This window comes from Neovison vison, chromosome 6, assembly GCF_020171115.1.
Source record: "Neovison vison isolate M4711 chromosome 6, ASM_NN_V1, whole genome shotgun sequence".
NCBI classification, from domain to species: Eukaryota; Metazoa; Chordata; class Mammalia; order Carnivora; family Mustelidae; genus Neogale; species Neogale vison.
The window spans coordinates 127,508,868-127,527,415 of record NC_058096.1 but is presented as its reverse complement, the minus strand read 5'-3'; the positions used below and the strand labels follow the sequence as shown (position 1 = coordinate 127,527,415).

Genomic DNA, 18,548 nt, shown 5'->3' with positions numbered 1-18,548 from the left:
TCAAATAATAGAATGTCAGGTCATTCAATATAAAAATTCCAATGATTTGTCACTCCTACCCTTGGTTATTTTGAGGATTACTTATTCAGGATTTGATAATGTGGGATTCCTTTTAAAATCAGAACCTTTTCTAAAGGCATAGAAATAAAAAGATTTTTAGATCAAATATTTTAAAGTCGAATAAATCTATTCAACTCTGATAAAACACTCTACTGTGGTATGGCCTTAATAAACTCAAAAGAAAAGTTTATTTTTACATATTAAGAGAAACAAAGAATTCCTTTTGATTCCAAACTAGAAAAAGATTATAATTAGTTTCTTAGGATGCTATATTCTCTTAAAACTTTAGATGTACCAGGTTGTCAACCTGGTTTAAGACAGTATTACAACTAAGTGACAGAGTTTTCATGTGGGCCAATGTCTCAAGTTTTGTCATGGCCATCAAATGAATAGTTATTCAAGTGTATCATCTTAAATTTCCATTATTATTATAACTCCTAAAAAACCAACCATTGCCATCTTAATTCCTAGCATTCTAGTATCTTATACAAGCATATCTTTTATGAAAGCCTGGAAGAGAGTAACTTACCCTATCATGAAGAGTCCAGCCAACATATTTTAGGTAACTGTCATTTAGGAAGGCATCACTATACATTTTCATCCATACTCCAATTTCCTCAATACAAATGGCTCTAATCTCAGCAATAGCATCACTAGAGGAGAAAACAAAACAAAAAAAAACAAACCTCAGATTAACATCCCAAACTAGAATGTACTTCATACTAATTTTCAGCAAGTAATAAATATTATATCCAATATACTCTCAAAAGTCCTACAATTTGAGTATCTTCTACTTTTTTAGATGTTTTCTTTTTTCTTTAAGATTTTACTTATATATTTGAGAGAGAGAGAGCACAAGCAAGTTAGAGGGGCAGAGAAGAGGGAGCAGCAGACTCCCTGCTGAGCAGGGAGCCTGATGCAGGGCTTGATCCCAGGATGCTGGGATCATGACCTGAGCCGAAGGCAGACGCTTAACCGACTGAGCCACCCAGGTGCCCCTAGATGTTTTCTATAAAATAAAAATTATCAGTATCAAACTGAAAAACAATTCTGGATATAATCTTTCACTTTATTTTCACTGGAGTAGGAAATGGTAGTTGGAGCTTTCTGAAAGCCTCCCAACTATTACAGAGTCAACAAACATGTTAAATCTGAGGAAACCAGCATACCACCACACCACAGAATAACACAGAACTTAAAATTGTTTCTCTAATTGTGAATTTAAGTTAGTACACATCTACTGAATTAAGAGAAAATATGACCAGAACACAAATTAATATTTACAAGGGAAAATGACAGAAGCCTATATTTGAAAATATACAACAGTTACAAAACGAAAACCTCAAGGTAATTACACTAACAATTCACATTTAGTCACAATGGGAACAATCTTGGTGACTATACTGTGAAATGTACCAAAAGTTAGGTTTTTGGCACCATGCCCAGATGGCTTTTCTTTTCACTATAAGCATCTAATGTAACCCTCCTTGGATGGTTTTTCTTACTCTAAAATCTGCGAAACATGAACAAATACAATTTTATTATTTTTACCTGATCTTTCAACTGGTTATTTAGCTTTTAAAAATTCGTATTGAATATGGTAAGTTAAATCTTAACTTCCTTTTTGTAGATAGATCTTCAAGGTTTCTGATTTACCATACATAAATGATTTAAAAATTTTAGGTAATTCTTAATTCTCCAATTTATATAAGGCAATCATCTGTCAATTAAATTGTTAATCTGGCAATAACTTAGCTAGAATTTTAATGTTAATTAAGGAGCTTTTCTTAGTTTCTCTTTTGTGACAAAATAGGTAAGGCGCTAGGACTTCTGGTATTTAATCCTCTAATATTTCTAATAATAAAATCTCAGTTTCTTCTAAGTCCCTGTCATTGCTCAAGTATAAAAAGGTAAGGAATCTTCTCTTCAAAGTCATATTACTAAATCACAATTTTTAAATTTCCTACATTTTTTAATTACTCCCCCCCTTTTTTTAAGAGCATGGAGCCTGATGAACGGCTCAATCTCATGACCCTGAGATCATGACCTAAGCTGAAATCAGGAGTCAGAAGCTTTTTTTTTTTTTTTTTTAATTTATTTGACAGAGAGAGTGAGAGAGCACAAGCAGGGGGAGCAGCAGAGGAAGAGGGAGAAGCAGGGAGCCTGATGCGGAAGTCCATCACAGGACCCTGAGATCATAACCTGAGCTGAAGGAAGAAACTTAACCCAAGAGTTAGAGGCTTAAACTGATTGAACCACATAGGCGCCCCAATACCTTCTTCTTATGGGGAGATTCTACAGCATTGAGGCTAATGGCTCTGGAGCAAAACATACTAAGTTCAAATCCTAGTTCAACTAATTACAAGCTGTGTAGCTTTAGGCAAGTTACTTCCCTTTCTTAGATTTTGTTAATAATAATATACGGAATAATATATGGAATAAAACCGTACCTGGCCTAGTGCTCACAGAGATGAAATCACGTAATAAAAGTAAAATACTCAGAACTATGCCTAGCACCTACTAAATCTTCCATAAGTGTTTACAATCATAATCTCTTAAGTGTCATCAATCTAAACATTTACAGATAATACAGCAGAAAAAACTGCTTTACTACAACTATGAAAGAATGTTCCTAGATGATTATAACATTGAATATACATAAGACAATATAATGAATATATGTGTATCCACTATTCAGTTAAGAAATAAAATATTGTAGTTGAAACTTCCTGTATACCTCTTACTGACATATCTCCCTCCCAAAGAGCATAGGACTATTCTTGGTTCAATGGCTACCACAGTCTTCTGTACCTTTATGCTGGAACTTCTTATGTTCAATTATACGTATTTTAAAGCTTTACATAAATAATGTCTTGCAGATGTCCTCTCCAACTTGTTTTCACAAACCATGTTTTGTAATTCACACAGACTGATTTATATAGCTCCAGAGCCATTAATTAATTTTTAACTGATGTTCAGTTTTCCTATCTGCATACAGAGAAATTATAAACCATTTATATATTCTCTCACTGGCAGACATTTAAGTTATTTCCATATTTTTCCTTTTATTAACTGACTGGGTGGCTCAGTCAGTTAAGAGTCTGCCTTCAGCTCAGGTCCCAGAGTCCTGGGATCAATCCCGGAATTGGGTTCCTTGCTTAGTGGCAAGCCTGCTCCTGTCTCTGTCTGCTGCTCTCCCTGCTTGTGCACGCACACTCCCTCTCTGGCAAATAAATAAAATCTTTAAAATAAAAATGAAAACAAATAAAAAAGAAAAAACAACAAACCTACAGAGACTACTAACTATGGTAACTGCATATAAAGACTGTTGATCATTCTACTCATTATCACCGACATTACCATTACAAATACCATTACTACTGGAATTGAGATTATTGAGTGTCTAATTCCTAAGGCTAGAGAATATAAAGGCTTAGCTTTTAGTAGAGAAATACTGTTCAAAATATTTTATTTTATAATCACCTCTATGTCTAAGCCTAATTTCTAACGACTTTTAATATTGTTTACTAGACTTTTAAAGGCTCTGCTCTTAGAACCCAGATCCTCTCTGTACGCACTGCCAACATTCTGATACAACTTGTCTTTTTTGGAATCATATTCTTTGTTTCAGATGCTAGTCTGACCCCTCCGATCTTAACTTTAAAATTTTTAGTATTCCTTCTCGACTTACAATTTGACTGAATGTGGTCAGATTAACACATTCTGCTACTATTAAAAATCCCTAAGTAATCTCTCTCCTGTTTAGGTTCTAAAACTCCAACCCACTTTGCTTTTGATACAGTCCTGCGAGATTAATCATTCTCTACAGGTAATTATATTATGTAATCAAAGATAATACATAAAAGTAGAACTCCTTTGTGGTAGCTTTAAAATATGTCCACGTACTCTGTTAATAGTTTTTATGGAGACAAATTCTTATTTTTTACAAATGTGGGTGTACTTAGTAATTTGTTTCTAACAAACAAGATGCGTTAGAAATGATGGATTTTTGACTCTTGAGGTTAGGTCAAATAAGAGACTGTGACTTGTGCTTTGTTCTCTCTCTTGAATCACTCTCTTAAAGCCATGTCCTGAGGACATTCTAGCTGCCCTATAGAGAACTCCACAGAGAATCACTCTCTCAAAGCCATGTCCTGAGGACATTCTAGCTGCCCTATAGAGAACTCCACATTGTGAGTAGCTGGGTTCTTCTACCAAAAGCCATGTGAGTAAGGCATCTTACAAGCAAGTACTCCAACCCTAGTCAAACTTTTAAAGGCCTATAGTCTGGAACAAAGTCTTGACTGCAATCCAATGGGATAACTTGTGCTAAAAACACCTAGGTAGGCTGTTCCTAAATTCCCGACCCACAGAAATTATGAGGTAGTAACTGTTCGGTGTTTTGTTTTGCCAAATTTTGTAATAATTTGTTACATAGCAAAAGATATTATTGCTTTCTACTATTATGAAAGACCCATACCAATAACTAAACTTCTAGTGTGGTCTATGAATGAGTTCTTCCTTAGTCCAAAGAGCTCAAGTGCATCAGTATCTACGTATCTGTGGTCATCTCTATGCTTACACTGCCTTCATTTTGCTCTAAATACAAACTGATTATTCTTTCAAGCTCCTGTGGTGTTAGTTCTGTCATATCCTTTTATTACCAGATACAGCTTTTCTACCCTCTATGAAGTAACATTCTATTTCAATAGATGAAGTATAAAATAAAAATGCAGAATGTTCTGAAATATTCCTCTAAACCTTGATTTCCATATAAAATTTCTTTTTAACACCTTAATCTCTATTTCCACCAGCCTCAGTCCATTTAGAAAAGTAATGTTTAACCTGCAGATATCTGGGAGTTTCCAAAGTAAAGGTTAAAGTAGGGGGAAAAAAGTACAACAGGGGAAGGTATAAAGGCAATCATAAGATGAACTAATTTTCCTAATTTTAGTGTATGGGCCTTGAAATGAATAACTAAAATTGAACTCAGGATACACTACTTTTGAACTCAAAAAGAAAAAGAAAACCTAGAAAATAGTAATTCTGTGCTAATTCATCCTTTGTTGTTAACTCTTTTATAGCATAAAAAATGATTATGTTCATTCTATGAAAAATTTACCTAATTTACTGATCCTCAGAGTTAGTGTGCCTTTTTGGGAGATGTGACCCTTTAATTTAATATCTGGACTTTAAATTTTCATTTTGGATTACTTTCCTGGCAGATGGAATTCAAATTATTTTCTGCTTACAACAAAATGAAATTTAACTCTAGTGAATTTTAGTGAAATGCTTCTTGTACTACTCTTACAGATGCTTTCTCAGTAAGGAAGTAGACTAAATTAAAACAACTGCAATATAAATTGGAGAACAACTCTTGGCTAATATGAGCGTTTTAACACTTAAAATTATCTCTCATGTACAAGGAATCTCACGAGAGCTCTAGAGTGAGAAACAATTACAAGTGCCAAGAAGGCTGCTATCTAAATTTTAGCACAAAATGAATTCATGTCTCAACCAATTCTCTGTCACTAATATTTGGCTAAAAAAATTATATTTTCCAAAACAGAACTATAGAGAATAAAAAAACAATAGCCCAAGAGAGAAAAGAACAGCTGAAGAACTAGTGAAAAGATATACTGTATCCTTTATTAGACTGAAAACAAGAACTTAAGAATAAAAAGACCTTAACTTACAGAAAGATGATTAAAATAATTATCACCTTTAGCAAACATTAAACATTAGTAAAGGACAGTACAGGGAACACAGAAGCACATACATTGATGGGAGGGACAAGTCAAAGAAGGCTTCTATGAGGCAACAATGTTTAAAAGACCTGAAAAACTGAAACTTTCCTGTTTGCTAGTTGAATCTCTATCTTTTACTTAATTATTTCAGGATGATCAGAGTTACTTAAAATGCACTAGAAATGTAATAGCTTTATAATAAAAAGTTGGAAATGTTTTCCATCTCAATTTTGCTACATTATCTATTAGTGAAAATAGTGACAAAATACACAGAAAGGCACTGCATCACTGAGTCTCATACAGAGCAGGTGACATGGCTGTCTGCTACCCTGCATAACTCAATATTTTACTATTAACAGAAGTTTAGGCATAAGATTAAAAGTTGAATGTCAAGAATATATTACATTTTATTTTTTTTAAGAATATATTACATTTTAAAGAACAATATCTTTACCTTATATCACATTTTAACTATCAATTTGACATATAGGTTAGGTCAAAAATGAAATATTGGGAAGACAACTACATTTAAAAAATGGCCATTTGCTCAGAATAAATCATACCACAGTACTGTGTAAGAATTGCTCTGAAGACATTATTCTAAAATGTTTCATCATAGTATAAAATGAAAGACCACTAGAAAACAACAGACATCCACTTTTCACTTTTTCAAAATTGTTGAAATCTTTCCTAAGTTACCTCTTTTTCTATTATTCATTCTTATGGCCTAATAACTTTTTAGCTCTTCACATCACTGAAATAACAGACACTCTTTCATTTTTGGTAGCTTTTAAGACTTTCTCATAATCTTTGGTGTTATGTACTCTGATTATGGTATGTCTAGACATGAAATATTTTTCTTACCTTCAACACTTGTTAAGTCTTTCCAATCTGACAATTTTAATTTTTAAACCAATTTTATAAAATTTCAGTCGTCTCAATAATACTATTTTCCAATACTTCTCTTTTCTTTTGAAATCCTATGTGAAGGACTTTTGGAGCCTCTCAAACAATCCCCTATGTATTAGAAACATTTTTACATATCTCCTTTGCCTGGCTTAATTCCTCAAAATTATATTCTAATTCACTAAATGTTCCTTCAACAGTCTAAGAGTGTATCTTGTTCACTAAATATTTACCTATGTATTTATCATGAATATGTTTTTTATAACCAATATTTTAAATTCTATTTTTATATCCACTTGTTCTTATTATATGCCATTTACTTGTTAAAGGAACTGGGTAAATGAGTAGTTACATCTAGCAGTGTATAGATTAATATTCAGTATTTATTTGATATTAAGGTGGCAGGTAAAATTCGGAGTGTTAAAGTGCCATCACTGCACAACATCTCCTACTTCTAGTATGTATATGCAGTAACATCGTCCCTTAATCAGTATATTAAGTAATACTTCCGGAAAAATCAACGATTGGTTTCTCTACTGATAACTCTGGAAGGCAGGTCTCATTCTCAACTGTTTGCAATCCTGTTATGAGCAGCTGAAATTTTAATGTATCAAAAGTAAGCTGTGACAGATCCAACACTAGATTATTTAAGGCCTCATTTAAAAAAAGCAGTAAGTAATAGAAAATTTAAAAATTGTCGTTTCTATGAGGATAACAGGTTGATGCTCTGGCAAGACTCAATAAGGGTGAATCTCTAAAACAAAACCCACATTATTTTAGAGCTGAAAGACCAAAGTAAAATAGTAATAATACATATTCTGCACGCAAGACTGCATGGCTGAGTCATGATGGACAGAATTTATGTTTCCACTTTAAAAACCGCATAAAACATAAAATAATGGTGTTTAGATGGCAGAGAAGGAAAGTAATTTTTGAGAGGTAATAAGGTAATTCTTTTATTAAAGATTTTATTCATTTATTTGTTAGAGATCACAAGTAGGCAGAGAGGCAGGTGTGAGGAGGCAGGCTCCCCACTGGGCAGAAAGCACGATGTAGGGCTCAATCCCAGGACCCTGAGATCATGATCCCAGCCGAAGGCAGAGGCTTAACCCACAGAGCCACCCTTGCACCCCTAATAAGGTAATTCTTAAGACAAACAAAGGTTATACCTCTGAGCACTTGGGTGGCTCAGTCAGTGTCTGATTGTGGCTCACCTTCCTATGATAGAGCCCTGTGTTGGGCTCCCTCCCTGCTCAGCGGGGAGGCTGCTTCTCCCTCTTCATACCCCACTGTGGTCTCTTTGAAATAAATTAAAAATAAATAAAATCTTAAAAAAAAAAGACAAAGAAGGTAATTCTTAAGACTGCACCAGATTGGTGCCTGCCAGGCAGCAGTATTGGCACAAGAACCTAGGCAGAGCCTTTGTATATAATCTTATATATAAAATTTCTTTCTAGTTAGAAACAAGGAAACCACAGTGAATGAATCAATTCCTTTAAAAGTCCTAAAAAAACAAAACATGTCAACCTAAAATTCCATACCAAGAGAAAACATCTTTCAGAAATGAAGATGAGACGGGGCGCCTGGGTGGCTCAGTGGGTTAAAACCTCTGCCTTCAGCTCAGGTCATGATTCCCAGGATCCTGGAATCGAGCCCCACATCAGGCTCTCTGCTCTGAGGAGAGCCTGTTTCCTCCTCTCTCTCCCTGCCTGCCTCTCTGCCTACTTATGATCTCTCTCTGTCAAATAAATAAATAAAATCTTAAAGGAAAAAAAAAAAAAAGAAATGAAGATGAGGCAATAGGAGAGTTAAGCGATTGGGAAATGTTCTCCCCCTAAGAAACAACTAAGACAAAAACAATCATTTTAGTTTTCTGACAATCAACCAAAAATAAATGAGAAGCATTTAGTCATAGAAAGTTATTAACCTTTCTCTCTCTTTTTTTAAAAGATTTTATTTATTTATTTGACACAGAGAGATCACAAGCAGGCGGAGAGGCAGGCAGAGAGAGAAGGGGAAGCAGGCTCCCCGCAGAGCAGAGAGCCCGATGCGGGACTCGATCCCAGGACCCCGAGATCATGACCCGAGCCAAAGGCAGCGGCCCAACCCACTGAGCCACCCAGGTGCCCTAACCTTTCTCTTAAAACAGGAGAAATCTATGGCATTCTGGCACAGAAATTGTTTTTTTCAATGATTCAATTAGTTGGGGAAAACTAAGTCCCGTTAAATGTGGAATGACTGAAATCCTTCAAAGTATATTTAGTAACCACAATAAAATTAAATTAGAAATTAAGAAGAGAAATTAATGGAAACCTCCAAATATCTGGAAATAAAAGATTTAATATTAATAAGCCATGCATCAAAGAAGAAATCACAATAAAGAAGTAAGGAAATAATTTATACAGAGTAAGAATTAAAATACAGCATATCAATAGTCCTGGGATGTCGTGAAAGCACTCCTTTGTGGGAAATTCACAGCTTAAAATTCTAGCTAAGGAAGAAGAATAAGATTAGTAACCTGAGTTTCTATCTTAAAAAAACTAGAAAGAAATGAATAAATTAAAATTACAGCAATCAGAAAGAAGGAAATAAAAAAGATTAAGCAAAAAAAATTAAAAATAATGTTAATGAAACCAAATGTTCAATCTTTTTTTTTTTTTTAAAGATTTTATTTATTTATTTGACAGGCAGAGATCACAAGCAGGCAGAGAGAGAAGAGGAAGCAGGCTCCCCGCCAAGCAGAGAGCCTGATGCGGGGCTCGATCCCAGGACCCTGAGATCATGACCTGAGCCAAAGGCAGAGGATTTAACCACTGAGCCACCCAGGTGCCCCCCAAATGTTCAATCTTTAAAAAAAGAGTAATAAAACTGATAAACATTTAGGTAGACTGACCAAGACAAGAAGAAATACGACACAAATTATAAGAAATAAACAAACATCACTGCCAATCCTACAGAAATGAAGAGGATCATGGGGCGCCTGGGCAGCTTAGTTGGTTAAGCGTCTGCCTCATGGTTTCAGCTCAAGTTATGATCTTGTGGTCCTGAGACTGAGTCACATGGCAGACTCCGCACATGGTGCAGAGTGTGCTTCAGATTTTCTCTCCCTTTGCCCTTTCCCCTGCTCATGCATATGCTCTCTCTAATAAATAAATAAATAAATAGATAAATAAATAAAAATAAATCTTAAAAAAGAAGAAATGAAAAGGATTGTAAGGAAATACCATAAGCAACACTATGCCATCAAATCTGCAATATACATGAAATGGACAGTCTAAGAGACACAAATTACCAAAATGAATCAACAAATAGAAAAACTGGGATAGATCTGTAACAAATGATTTAATCAGAAATTGAAAATTGTCACCCCAAAAAGCCCCTAGGTTTATAATGCTTCACTGGTGAATCCTATCAAATTATAAAAAAGAAATAATACCAATCTTTCATAAACTCTTTCAGAAAACAGAGCTGAGGGGAACACTTCCCAGAGTATTTTATAAGGCCAGTAACTAGATTATGATTGTAGACACAAAATTCCTTAATACAATATTAGCAAATTGATTCCAGGAGCATTAAAAAAAATAAAAAAAGATTATGTATCATGATCATGCAGAATTTCTCCCAGAATGCAAACCTGGCCTAATAGCTGAGGACCAATTAATAGAACAGAATAAAGGAAAAAGTCTGTATTTTCATCTTAACTGAAACAAAACAATCAATCAATCATGATAAAAACAACAAACAAAATTAGGCTAGAGGGGAATTTCCTCATCCTGCTAAAGGATAACAAGGTAAAACTTAAAAGCTAATGGAATTAAAGACTGATGGTTTTCCCTTCAGGATCAGAAAAAATGGAAAGCTGTCATCTCTTACTACTTTTATTCAGTACTGTACTAGAGATTCTATAGCCAATGCAATAAGGGTAAAAAAAGAAAGACACAGAAAAAGTCTTTAGACTGAGAAAGTAAGAATAAAAATGGTCTTTATTCACATATGATTTGTATGTGCAAATCTTAAATAACCTGTAAAACAAACAAAATCTCAAAATGGTATAACAAATGAAAGTATCTTGTAATTCTGGAGGTTTATTAAAAAGAACTGCATTTTAATATATTAATAAGGAAGAATCTAGAACAGAAATTAAGAAAATAATTTCATTTACAGTAGCATAAAAAATGAAAAGACTTAGAAATAAATTTAACAAAAGTAATGCAAGACTTGTACCTTGAAAATCATAAAAAACAGCTAAGAGAAATTAAAGAATATCTAAATAAACTGAGATAACAATCTATATACATAGGTTGGAAGATTTAATACTGTGAAGAAATAAATTCTCTCCAAATTCATCTACAGAGTCATTATATTCACCAGAATTTCAGCAAACATTTTTGTAAAAATTGACAAGCTGACCCTAAAATTTATACAGAAACACAAAGAATCTATAATTGTCACAATTCTGAAAAAGAACAAAGTAGGAGGATTTAGCACAACCTAATTTTAAAAGCATACTCTAAAAGACAAATACTGTATATCTACTTATATGTGGAATCTAAAAAAGCCAAACTCATAGAAATATAGTAGAATGGTGGTTGCCAGAGCCTGAGGGAGGTGAGAGAAATGAAGAGATGTTAAAAAGTAGAAACTTCTGCTTATCAGATGAATAAATTCTGGAGATCTAATGTACAGCATTGTGACTACAGTTAATAAAATTGTATTTATTACATACTTGGAAGTTGCTAAGAGAGTAAGCTTAACTATAATCAAAACCACCAAAAGAAAAAAAAAGATATTTAGGTGAGATGACTGAGGTGTTAGGAAACCTTGTAACAGTAACTTCACAAAATATGTGAATCAAACCATCACACTGTAAAATTTAAACTCACATATTCTACGTCAATTATACCTCAAAACCTAAAAAAAATTTATTCTAAAGCTACCATAATCAATATAGATGGTATGGGTGTAAGGATAGACAGATTAGAAATGCTATAAATTAATCTTTGCATTTGTGTTCATTTGGTTTTAAAGAAAAGCTCCAAGGAGAGGAGTACCTTGTTGGGTCAGTTGGTAGAACATGGGACTCTTAATCTATGGGTCGTGAGTTTGAGCCCCACACTGGATGTAGTGATCACTTAAGGAAAAGGGGGGGGTGCCTAGGTGGCTCAGTTAAATGTCCAACTGTTGATCCCGGCTCAGGTCTTGATCTCAGGCTTGGGAGTCAAAGCCCCTTGTTGGGCTCTATGCCACCCTAGAGCCCATTTAAAAAAACTCCAAGGAAACTCAACTGGAGGAAGGGAGCCTTTCACCAAATGGTGCTTGGACACATGAATACCTATATGTATAAATCAGAGGTATACCTTATAACACAATATACACAAAAGTTAACTCAAACAATGGTCCATATACTTTTTACTTAAAATATTAAGCTATTAAACTTCTAGAATAAAATACAGAAGAAAGTCTGGGGTTAGGCAAAATGTTCACAGATATATCAAAAGCACATACAGAAAAGAAAATGAAATAAAAGACTTCATTCCAATTGAAAACTTTTGTTTTTCAAAAGGTATCATTAAGAAAATGAAAACAAAGCCAAAGGCATAAAAAAACTTCAAATTATTTATATAATAATAACTTGTATCAAGCATATAAAAGTACTCCTACAAAAACCCTCTCATTAATGATTAAGAACAGATAAAATCAGTAAAGGATAGAAAAGACCTGAACACTAACAAATGATTTTGACCTAAAATCAAAGCACAGTATGTACTTTTGCTTGAGTAAATAGAACACTTATCTCGACTACAATATGGGTCATAAAACAAATCTTAAATTTAAAACCATTCAAATTATACACAGTATATTCTCTGACTACAATGGAATTAAATTAGAAATCAGGAACAGAAAGATCTCAGATATTTGTAAACTAAATACTACACTTCTAAATAAACCATAGGTCAAAGAAACAAGTCAAAAAGGAAATTAGAAAGCATTTTGAGATGAATGAAAATAGAAACACAACATGCTAAAATTAAGGTGATACAGCTAATGCAGTACTAACAGAGAGATTTATAGGAATAAATTCCAATATTAGAAAATAGGCCTTAAATCATCATCTCACTTTTCACCTTGAGAAAAGCAGAGAAAATGAAACCCAAATTAAGAAGTAAAAAGGAAATAATAGATCAAAAATCAATGTAACAGAAAACAGAAAAATAGAGAAGTTCACTGTAACCAAAATCTCATTTTTTTTCTTTTCAAATTTTATGTAAATTCTAGTTATCATACAGTGCAATATTAGTTTCAGGAGTAGAATTCAGTGGTGCATCTATTAACATATAACAAACAGTGCTCATCAAAACAAGCACCTTCCTGATACCCATCACTAATCTAGCCCATTCTTCCCCCACACCTCCATCCATCAACCTTCAGCTTGCTCTCTTAAGAGTCTCTTATGGTTTGTTTCCATCTCTTTTTCTATCCCCCACCCCATATACTCCTCTGTTTTGTTTCTTGAACTCAACATATGAGTGAGATGGTATTTGTCTTTTTTGGACTTATTTCACTTAGTATGTATACTCTACCTCCATCCATATCCTTACCAATGACAAGATTTCATTCTTTTTATGCCTGAGTAATATTCCATTGTATAGATACATACCACTTTTTTTTTTAATTCCTTCACTAATCAATAGACATTTGGGCTCTTCCCATAGGTTGGTTACATGAACCCCTTCAAATCTGTATTTTTGTAACCTTTGGTTAAATACCTAGGGGTACAATTGCTGGATTGTAGGGAGTTCTATTTTTAACTTTTTGAGGAACCTCCATACTGTTCTTCAGAATGGCTGCACCAGTTTGCATTCCCACCAACAGTGCAAGAGTTCTCCTTTCTTTGCATTCTAATCAACATCTGTTGTTTCTTGTGTTGTTAATTTTAGTCACTCTGACAGGTGTAAGGTCATATGCCATCACGGTTTTCATTTGTATTTCCCTGATGATGAGTGATGTTGAACATCTTTTCATGTGTCTGTTAGTCATCTGGATGTCTTTTTTGAAAAAGTGTCTATTCATGTCTTCTGCTCATTTCTTAACTGGGTATAACCCTGGTTTTTGAGTGTTGAGCTTGTTAAGTTTTTTTGTAGATTTTGGATACTACCCTTTTATCAGATATGTCATTTGCAAATACCTTCTCCCATTTGATAGGCTGCCTTTTAGTTTTGTTTCTGCCGCTATGCAGATTTTTATCTTGATGAAGGCCCAATAGTTCATCTTAAGCTTTTGTTTCTCTCGCCTCCTGAAATGTGTCTAGTAAAAAGTTGCTAAAGCTGAGACTGAAGAGGTTGCTGCCTCTGTTTTCCTCTAAGATTTTGATGATATCCTGTCTTCGTTTAGAACTTTCATCCATTTTGAGTATGGTATAAAAAAGTGGTCTGGTTTCATTTTTTTGCAGGTTGCTGCCTAGTTTTCCCAACAAAATTTGTTGAAGAGACTTTTATCCATTGAATATATTTTTTCTGCTTTGCCAAACATTAATTGACCATATAGCTGTAGGTCCATTTCTCTGATTTTCTATTCTGTTCCATTGATCTATATGTCTATTTTGTGCCAGTACCATACTATGTTGATGAATACAACTTTGTAATATAGCCTGAAGTCTGGAATCATGATGCCTCTGGCTTTTCTTTTCTTTTCCAAGACTGCTTTGGCTATTAGGGGTCTTCTGCGGGTCCATACACATTTTAGGATTGTTTTAGTTCTGGAAAAATGCTGTTGGTATAGTAATAGGGATTGCATTAAATGTGTAGATTGCTTTGGATAGTACATTTTAACAATGTTTGTTCCTCCAATCCATGAGCACGGAATATTTTTCAATTTCTTTGTGTCCTCTTCAATCTCTTTCACAAGTGTTTTATAGTTTTAAGAATGTACATATTTTACCTCTTCGATTAGGTTTATTCCTAGGTATCTTATTGTTTTTTGTGCAACTGTAAATGGAATCGATTCCTTGATTTTTTTTCAGTGTCTTCATTATTGGTGTATAGAAATGCAACAGATTTCTGTACATTGATTTTATATCCTGTGACTTTGCTAAATTTGTGTATCAGTTCTAACAATTTGGGGGGGGTCCTTCAGGCTATATAGAGTATCATGTCATTTGCAAAGAGAGTTTGACTTCTTCCTTGCCATTTGTATGCCTTTTATTTCTTTTTTGTTGTCTGACTACTGAGGCTAAGACTTCCAATACTATGTTAAATGGTAATGGTAAGAGTGGACATCCCTCTCTTATTCCTAACTGTACAAGGAAAGCTCTCAGTTCTTCCCCATTGACATATTAGCTGAGGGTCTTTCGTATATGGCCTTTATAATGCTAAGATATGTTCCATCTATCCCTACTTTTTTCAATTTTATTTATTTGAAAGGAGAAGTGAGATAAAGAGAGAGGAAGGAGATGAGCGGGGATAGTGGCAGAGGGCTAGGGTGAAGAAGACTCCCCGCTAGGGAGGGCAATGCGGGGCTTGATTCCAGGACTCTGGGATCATGACCTGAACTGAAGGAAGATGCTTAAATCGACTGAGCCACCCAGGCACCCCTTATTGAGGGTTTTTCTCAAGAATGGATGTTGCTGGGGTGGCTTAGTCAGTTAAGTGACTGCCTTAGGCTCAGGTCATGATCTCAGGGTCTTAGGATCAAACCTTGTATGGGGCTCCTTATTCATCAAAAGCCTGCTTTCCACTCTCCCTCTGCCCCTCCCCTTCTCATGCTAACATGTTCTGGCAAATAAATTAAAAATCTTTAAAAAAAAAGAAAAAAAGAATGGATGTTATATTTTGTCAAATGTTTTTTCTATATCTACTGATATGATCATAATGTTCTTATGCTTTCTTTTATTAATGTGGTATATCATGTCAGTGGATTATGAATACTGAATCACTCTTGGAGCCCAAGAATAAATCATATTTGATCATGAAATAGGTGAATAATTATTTTGATGTAGTTTAGATGTGATTTGCTAGTATCTTTAGAATTTTTGCATCCATGTTAATCAGGTATATTGGCCTGTAATTCTCCTTTTAATGGGGTCTTTGGTTTTTTTTTTTTCTTTTTAAGATTTTATTTATTTATTTGGCAGAGAGCGATCTCAAGTAGATGGAGAGGTAGGCAGAGATAGAGAGAGGGAAGCAGGCTCCCCGCCGAGCAGAGAGCCCGACGCGGGACTCGATCCCAGGACCCAGAGATCATGACCTGAGCTGAAGGCAGCGGCTTAACCCACTGAGCCACCCAGGCACCCCCGGTCTTTGGTTTTTGAATGAAGGTAATGCTGGCCTCGTAAAAGGAGTTTGGAAGTTTTCCTTCCATTTCTATTTTTTTCTAAAGATTTATTTATTTTAGAGAGGAGTGAGCAAGCACATGGGTGAGGGGGAAGGACAGAGAGAAGGAGAGAAAAAACAGACTCCTTGCTGAGGGTGGAGCCTGATGCAGGCTCAATCCCAGGAACCTGAGATCATGACCAAACCAAAACTAAGTCAAATGTTTAACGAACTGAGTCACATAGGTGCGCCTTCCATTTCTATTTTTTGGAATAACTTGAGAAGAATAGGTATTAAACTCTTCTTTAACGTATGGTAGAATTCCCCTGTGAAGGTATCTGGTGCTAGACTTTTGTTTTGGGAGATTTTTCATTACTGATTTAATTTCCTTGCTGGTCATGTTCAAATTTTCCAATTCTTCCTTTTTTCAGTTTTGGTAATTTGTATGTTTCTAGGAATTTGTCCATTTCTTCCAGATTGCCCAGTTTGTTAGCATATAATTTTTCATAATATTCTCTAATGATTATTTGTATTTCTGTGGTGTTGGTTGTGATCTTTCCTCCTTCATTTGTGAATTTATTTGGGTGTGCGGTCTTTTCCGTTTTGTAACTCTGGCTAGGGGTTTATCAATTTTATTAATTTTTTGAAAAAATCAGCTCTTAGTTCTGTTGATCTGTTCTACTGTACTTTTTGTTTCTCTATCATTTATTTCTGCTCCAATCTTTACTATTTCTCTACTACTGCTGGCTTTGGGCTTTATTTGCTGTTCCTCTTCTAGCACCTTTAGGTGTAAGGTTAGTTGCATATTTTGAGAATTTTCTTGCTTTTTGATGTAGGCTTGTGTTGCAGTATACTTCATTCTTAGGACTCACTTTGCTGCAACCCAATGATTTGACTGTTATGTTTTCATTTTCATTTCTTTTCATGCACTTTTTAAAATTTCTTGATTTCCTGATTAACTCATTCATTTCTTAGTAGGATGTTCTTCAATCTCCACGTATTTGTGGTCTTTCCAAATTTTTTCTTGTGTTTGACTTCAAGTTTCATAGTATTTTGGTCTAAAAATATGCATAGAATGTTCATGATCCTTTTGTACTTACTCAGAGCTGATTTGTGAGCCAGTATATGATCTATCCTAGAGAATGTTGTAGGTGCACTCTAAAACAATGTGTTCTGCTGTTCTAGGATTAAATGTTCTGAATGTATCTGTTAAGTCCATCTGGTAGAGTGTCTTTCAAAGCCCTTGATTCCTTGTTGATTTTCTGCTTAGAAGACCTGTTCATCTAACACCCCATTGCTATAAGTAGGGTGTTGAAGCCCCCTACCATTAGTGTATTATTATCAATGAGTATCTTTATGTTTGTTATTAGTTGATTGATATATTTGCATGCTCCCAAATTGAGAGCATATATACATATAATTTTTAGATCTTCTTGATGGACAGACCCCTTAATTATGAAACAATGCCCTTCTTTAACTCTTCTTACAGTCTTTGCTTTAAAATCTGGTTTATCTGATATAAATATGGCTACTCAGGCTTTCTTTTTATGTCCATCAGCATGACAGATTATTCTCCCTCCCCTTACTTTCAACCTGCAGGTGTCTTTAGGTATGAATCTCTGTCTTTTTTTCAAATATGGTCCACACCCAGGGTACAGCCCAACACAGGACTTGCACTCACAACTGTGAAATTAAGAGTCAGATGCTCAACTGACTGAGCCACCCAGGCGCCCCCTAAAATGCATTTCTTGTAGGTGGCATATAGACGGCTCTTATTTTTTATCTGGTATCCTTTGTCTTTTAATTGGAGAATTTAGTCTATTTACATTCAAAGTGATTACTTAAAGATATGAATTTAGTGCCATTCTACTCTTTGTAAAGATGGTGCTTCTGCTGATGGTCTGTTCCTTTCTAGTCTGTTACTTTTGTTCTTTCTCCCCCCACTAAGAGACTCCTCTCTAATATTTCTTGTAAGACTGGTTTAGGGGCCACAAACTCCTTCAGTTCTTTTTAGTCTAGGAGCCTCTTTATCTCTCATTCTATTCTGAGTGATAGCCATGCTGAATACATTATTTTTGGCTGCGTATTTTCCCCATTAGGTGTAAGGTTCAGTATACTGAAGTCAGTATACTGAATATATCCTGCCATTCTCCCCTGGCCTGCCACAGTCCTGTGGACAGATATGCTTCAAACCTAGCATGGCTTCCCTTGTAGGTTAAGGGTATTTTTAACGTGCTGCTTTCAGGACTCTGTCTTTGTATATGTATTCTGTGAATTTAGCTATGATATATTTAAGTGATGACCAGCTTTTTGCTGAATTTAATAGGACTTTTCTGTGCTTCTTAGATTTTGATGTCTGTGTCATTCCCCCGATTAGGGAAGTTTTCAGTTATAATTTGCTCAAATAAACCTTCTGCCCCTTTTTCTCTTTCTTCACCTTCTGGGACATCTATGATATGGATGCTATTATATTTTAAGAAGTCACTTAGTTTCCTGAGTCTTCCTTTGTGATCCAATACCCTCATCA

General features: G+C 34.7%; 1 protein-coding gene across 4 annotated transcripts in view; it reads right to left on the bottom strand.

Moving 5' to 3' along the window:
* The window catches only part of STAG1 (stromal antigen 1), a 428,984-nt gene that overhangs the window by 125,066 nt on the left and 285,370 nt on the right, over positions 1 to 18,548 (bottom strand). For all 4 annotated transcript variants that reach the window (XM_044252306.1, XM_044252305.1, XM_044252303.1 and 1 more), the window contains one exon: positions 590 to 713. In XM_044252306.1, the coding sequence (XP_044108241.1) occupies positions 590 to 713 (124 nt within the window). The remainder of the gene's footprint in view (positions 1 to 589; positions 714 to 18,548) is intronic.